This window comes from Calonectris borealis, chromosome 28 (genome assembly GCF_964195595.1).
Source record: "Calonectris borealis chromosome 28, bCalBor7.hap1.2, whole genome shotgun sequence".
Classification (NCBI taxonomy): domain Eukaryota; kingdom Metazoa; phylum Chordata; class Aves; order Procellariiformes; family Procellariidae; genus Calonectris; species Calonectris borealis.
In genome coordinates, this window is record NC_134339.1 from 454,794 (window position 1) to 460,793 (window position 6,000).

Here is a 6,000-nt window from a genome sequence, read left to right on the forward strand (position 1 = left end):
ACACTCTGCACCCTTCCACCTGTACAAAGTCCAGTATTATCAAGCTTGTAACCCATTACTCCTCAGTAGCAGACACACGTACACCTCTTGAATAGCTGCAGAGTGATGCTCTGACAACACTCAATTAGCCAATGAGAATTTTTTGCCATTACAGCTGAGTGGAAAGTCAGCAGCAAAGAGGAGGAACACAGACAAATCAACGCATTATTCAAGCCAGACTTATCACCACAGTTGCTAATTTGGAGGCTTAAACTTCAGCAGCTCACAGCAGAGGTACCTCACCCTGGTAAGATGTGTACAATGGCACAATCAGGACTGTCCCCTCCTGGGACAGAGTCAAGGGCCTGAGACTTCCAGGCTGGAAGATGGGAACAAAATTGGTAAAAGATACCCAGAGCGTAACCCTACTGGGATCCACAGTGTCTTGCTCGTCAGCAGCCTGGGCTGCAGGAGAAGTTCCCAGGCACTATCACCACACAATTGCCTAGTCCTCACCAGCCAAACAGGGAGGGGAGGGAACACGACACACAAAAACCTGACACACACGGAGGTTTGCAGTCATCTTTTGGGGGAATGCTATTCAGCAGGCAAACAATGGGAAGGCCTACCAGATGAAAAGAGCAAGGCAAGACAGGCAGATGTCTAATTCTGAAACTTGAAAGGACTTGCACACTACTTAACATGACAAGCAGTGAGTCATTTGCAGCCATCCAGGTGAAGACGCAGTGCCACAACAGTGTAAGCCACTCAAAGTCAACACCAGTCCCACCTGGCTGTGCCTCGCCATCCCTCCTTTGTCAGCACTGACACTTTGATCACACTGCAAACCCACTCAGCGCAAGCCTAAAGGAGAGGAAAGAAATGAACCACGGTGTCCTCTTTATTGATGCACATGCTACCAGAAAACAGGCTTTTCCACATTCACAAGCTTGTACATTGCAATAGGGTGCAGTTTAGCAAACATCGATTTTGGTGACAATACTCAGCTTCAGCAGCTCTGAAGCCTCCTGTTGCTCAGTTCTGTATGCAAGCAATCCCTCACTGGTGCCAGAGATGTATCAGCAGAACCATGCCAGACCAGACTGTGTAAATGATCCAGATTTTAAAAAAAAAAAAAAAAAAAAAAACAACAACAAAACCCCAAAAAAACACACCACACCAAACCACCCCACACACCTTTTTCCCCCACACACACAGTAGGCTCGACTCCTTAAGCAGGAACTGTTGTCAAGACGAGTTCAAAGTACAACCTCAGACACCTCACAGATTAGGCAGAACTTATCACAGTAGTGAAAAATCTCCATGTTTAAACCTAATAAATATTCAAATTTAAATATAATAAAAGTCAGAGACAAGAGAATGAACCAATTTAAGGACAATTCTATGGAATAAACCTAAACATCTGCAAGTCTTAGAACTACAAGGGGAACTTCAGCCCTTGTATCCATCAGATCTAAGAAATAAGTATACCAAGTCGTGCATATCGGTACTTGAAGTATGACTACAAATGCCATCCCTTATCGGCATTAGCCTATTTAAGACCACCTAGATGCATTAACTCTGCTCGCTCACCCATTTCAGCACCTAACGTACTGGCTTTATCCAGGCCTGCATCTCACCCAATACCAAAATTAAAATTTTAACACAGTATCGCTGGTCTCTGACAACCTAACGCAAGCAAAAAATGGGGCAGGTATGTGGGAGTCAAGGAGTTAAATGGCATACAAAAGAATAAACTCACTTCAGCTCTGATTAAGCAGGGCACTCATAAAAACAGAGGTCAACATCAGAAAATATTTTGTGAGTCATGAGGAGAGATTACTCACCATGCACTATTCAACTTACTCATCACAGTGTGCTACGGACAGAACTGCTCACCATGTATTCATTAGGAAACCGTGGCCTTTCCTTTGAGAAAAGCAGAAGGCGGGGGAAAGAGTCATACTTTCAGTTTTGTATGTAAGCCAGTGGGAGGCTGTATCTGCAACACCAATGCTCTCTCCTCCCACGGCCCTAATTAGACTCGTAAGGAAATACATGTTTCACATCACCCTCCCAGGCTCTTTTAGTATCCCAACAAGCACCAGTTTGTCAGCTGAGCTATTATGCAAACTCAGCAGTCTGAAGAGACCCCACTTTTCCTATTACACATGAAATAAGCAGCAGTCCTGCAATAAATAGACACGTTATTAATCCAGGCATCCATTAATACGAGAGATTACACCCTTAGCCTTTTACGCAGCAATACTGATGCCGCTAATTTAAGATGTAGTAAGAGCATAAAAATAGCCAAGTTACTCAATGCAGGGTTACATCACGCAGCGGTGCTCGTCAAGCAGCAGGTCTACAACACCACTCAGCCTCTGATGTTGGGAAAGATGATTCCCTGCCCTTCCTGGCGCTCTCACCAAAAATAATTAGCAAGGACTGCGAGCTTCCCCTCCCCTTTCTCTCCAGCTCTCTTTGGAAAATATATCTCACAGCACACAACAGGAAGCAGCAAGAATACTGCTAAATAAAACTACTTGAAGTGTACTTTTCCGCCCCCCCCCAGGTATCCCACCTTGCTTCCTAGGAACCAAGCAACATAAAGAGTGGTGAAACTAAGAAATGTTCTGCTTACGTCAAACAGAGCTGAGCTCTAAAACCACAACGGTACATATACCCTGCTGCCAACTCAAGGCTGAGCCAACGAGGGAAAGAAAGTCTACAGTTCAGCAGAGTACAATGTTAGCAGGCCAAACATTGCCATGTACAGAGAGGAGGATTTATTTCTAAAGCTCCAGAGTTCATCTGCTGCTGCAAAGGCCAGGGCTGCAAGCGGCGCGCGTGTGTGTATGCATGCATGCCCACGCACGCAAGCGCACGCTTCTCTAATATGCAGCATGATATTTTCACCAAAACTGCAGGACAGAATATTGATTGGCTCCAGATGAACCATCCACTTCTGTATTACTGTGGAAAAATTTGCAAGGCAAAGAGGCCAGTTTAATGGGTTTTGCGGTATTTCTTAACACACGCAGACAGCACATGTGGATAAGCTCCCCTGCCCGTTGCATTTGTGATTAACTGGAAAAGGAAAATCTATGTACTCTGCCTTCTTCAGAACCGGCTGCTCAAGTTTTCCTAAATTAACTAAATCCTTATTTCCCATGCTGCAAACAGCATTAAAATGCATTGAAATTAAATTTTAAGGGGGGAGGGGGGATAGGAGGGGGAGGTTGGAGGTTGTGGTTTGGGTTTTTTTTAAGCCTGTAGGAAGTTTTGTGAATATACATAAAACCATTCCTTCCTTCCAGATTAATCCCTAACCTATGTAATCTTTAACCTATACTTCACGCAACCTGCTTGGAGACACAAGTTAATATTTGGCGACATGAAGAAAACTGAACTGGTCATCGTTATACTTTCAGTTTCTGTCAATTTAAGCAGAGCGCGCGCCCGCGAACACACACACACACGAATGACAGAGCTGCCCAAACAGGAAAGGCTGCATTAACCAGTGTGTGCTGGAGGCTCCAACTCAGGGAGCAGCCGATGAAAATAGCACGCCAGTATACATGGAGGATGTTTTGGAAACCACAGATACAGCAACAGCACCAAAAGGCAGGCAGCAGATACGGATACACAGCCATCTCCCCTGCCACAAGGGATATTTTTCTAATCATTCATACACAAGCACGTTAGGATTGCCAAGCGAGCAACAATATCAGCAACATCAGCTGCCCCAGCCCGTGTCCCCCAGCACGTTCTCCCCGCGAAGCAGCACACGTACAAGAGCAAAGCCTGAAACGCAAGGAGTAATCAACAGTACTCAGGCCAAGTAAAATAGAGAGATTTTTCCCTCTACAAACTGTTCTCAAAGGTGCTACAAACAGTTAGGGTGAAAAATTGTTCAAGGATTGGTACAAGCCCTACCCAACACACACAAAAAAACCTCTCAAGCCTTTCGCCTCTCGTGAGATTGTCACTAATTTGAACATGGACATTGTTATCAAGGTCACACATCTCTCTCTCAGGGCTCAGGAGAGGCAGGAAAAAGTCAGGCAAGTTAGGAAAAAAACGCCGCTCCCGTAACTAAACAGGGACAAGTGACATTTTATTTGAAAGCATGCGGATTACGGCTGCCATCAACTGACAAACCTGACTTGAATTCTGTTCAGACTAAATAAAAGAGAAGCTACAAGGGCACTCGTTCGAGGGAAACGTAAGCAACAGCACCAACGCCACTAACACGTACCCAAGGCAAAGCCCTTCTCCCCTACCCACAATTAACGCTTCTCTTCTGTTTATTTCCACTCCTGCGACTGGTTTTGGGGGGTCCCCCCGACCACCCGAAGCCATCAATAATTTAGGCGATATTTATCAGCCACCAAGCCCTCTCGATTTCACCCTGCTCGAAGCAGCTCTGGTTATTAACCAGTTACACGAGCCGAGCTCAGGAAAACATGAAAACTTTTCATTAACCAGTCCTCCTCCTCCCCGCCCTTAAGTTTAGTCAACCAATTATAAAAAGAAATTGGGGATTTGACTTCCAGGAGAGCAGTAGCAGCACCCCGGGCTGGGGAGCCCGGCGGGCTCCAGCCCGGCAGCCCTTCACAGCCCGCGGCTTCGGGGGTGCTCCCGCATGGGAAGCGCTACCGGATAAATAAGGCGAATTGCTCCCGCTCCCAGGAAGGACGCGCGTTAGCAGATTGATTAACAAGTGACAGAAAGCGCTCGGGGGGAGCCGCGGCGGGCCGGGGAGGGGAAGGGGCCGGGGGAGGCGGGCTGGGGCCGGGGGCCCGCGGAGCTGAGCGGGGCCGCCGCGGGTGGCCGGGCCCGGGGAGCGGGCGGCGCTGACAGGGCGCGGGGCAGGTGCCGGGCCGGGGCCATACTCACGTAGACGGGCAGCGGCCAGGGGTAGACGGCGGGCTCGGCTCCCACGGGCGACTTCAGCCGGAGCTCCAGCCTCTCGCCCATGTCGGCAGCCGGAGGAGGAGGCGGCGGCGGCCCCGCACCATGCTAGAGGGGCCGGCCGGGGTGGGGTGTGGCGGCCGGGCCCGGCCGGGGGCGTGTGCGAGGTGCGGCGGCGGCGGCGGGGGGGCGGGGGGCGGCGGGAGAGGCGGGGAGGGGAGGCCGGTGCCGGCGGGGGCGCCCGCTCCCCTCGCCTCCCTCTATTGTCGTTAGCGGCTCGCGGGGCTCTCCGGCGCCGCCGCCATCTTGGGCCGGCGTGAGGCGAAGCACAATGAGGCGCCGGGGCCGGGCCGGGCCGGGCCCGACCGACGCGCCAGACGCGGGGGGCGGAGGCGGGCGCGGCCTCGCGCTCCCTCCCCCTGTCCTCAGCTGCCCTCCCCGCGCGCGCCCCCTCCCCGCGCGCGCGCGCCGGCGGGGGGCGTGGGGGGGGAAGAGCGGGGGAGCGCGTGCCGGGCGGCGCGGGGCACCCGCGCGCGAGCCTGCTCCTCACCCGCGGGCGGCGCGCTCGGGGCCGGGGCCGGGCGCGGGAGGGCGCGAGGCGGGCGGGGGCCAGAGGCGCGGGGCGGGGCCCGGGGGGCGTGCGGGGCTGGAGCGCTGCGGTCGGGCAGTGGTGCGGGGCTGGCACGGTGCAGACGGGTGACGGGACGGGGCTGCAGTGCCACACACGTGTGACAGCGCGAGGCTGGCACGCGGCGCTCGGGGGGGCGTGCGAGGCTGGAGCACCCCGTGTCACAGTGCAAGGCGGGTGTGCAGCATTTGGGTGGCCGTGCGAGGCTGGAGCACCCCGTGTGATGGGTGATCGTGCGAGGCTGGAGCACCCCGTGTGAAGGTGCAAGGCTGGCGCGCAGCATTTAGGTGATCGTGCAAAGCTGGAGCACTTCATGTGACAGTGCAAGGCTGACACGCAGCATTCATGTGGCTGTGCAAGGCTGGAGCACCCGGTGTGAAGGTGCAAGGCTGGAGCACTCCGTGTGATGGTGCAAGGCTGGCACGCAGTGTTCATGTGGCTGCGCAAGGCTGGAGCACCCTGTGTGAAGGTGCAAG

At 52.7% G+C, this 6,000-nt stretch overlaps 1 protein-coding gene across 14 annotated transcripts in view; it reads right to left on the minus strand.

The window, feature by feature from the left end:
• The window catches only part of DOT1L (DOT1 like histone lysine methyltransferase), a 76,245-nt gene extending 71,006 nt beyond the window's left edge, over positions 1-5,239 (minus strand). For 3 of the 14 annotated variants that reach the window (XM_075175713.1, XM_075175709.1, XM_075175705.1), the window contains exon 1: positions 4,882-5,235. In XM_075175713.1, coding sequence (XP_075031814.1) covers positions 4,882-4,962 — 81 coding nt within the window. In that variant the 5' untranslated portion in view covers positions 4,963-5,235. Of the gene's footprint in view, positions 1-1,826; positions 1,909-4,881 lie in introns of those variants that run through there. The other 11 variants (XM_075175718.1, XM_075175716.1, XM_075175706.1 and 8 more) reach the window with 9 other exon arrangements.
• Between the last annotated feature and the right edge of the window lie 761 nt (positions 5,240-6,000).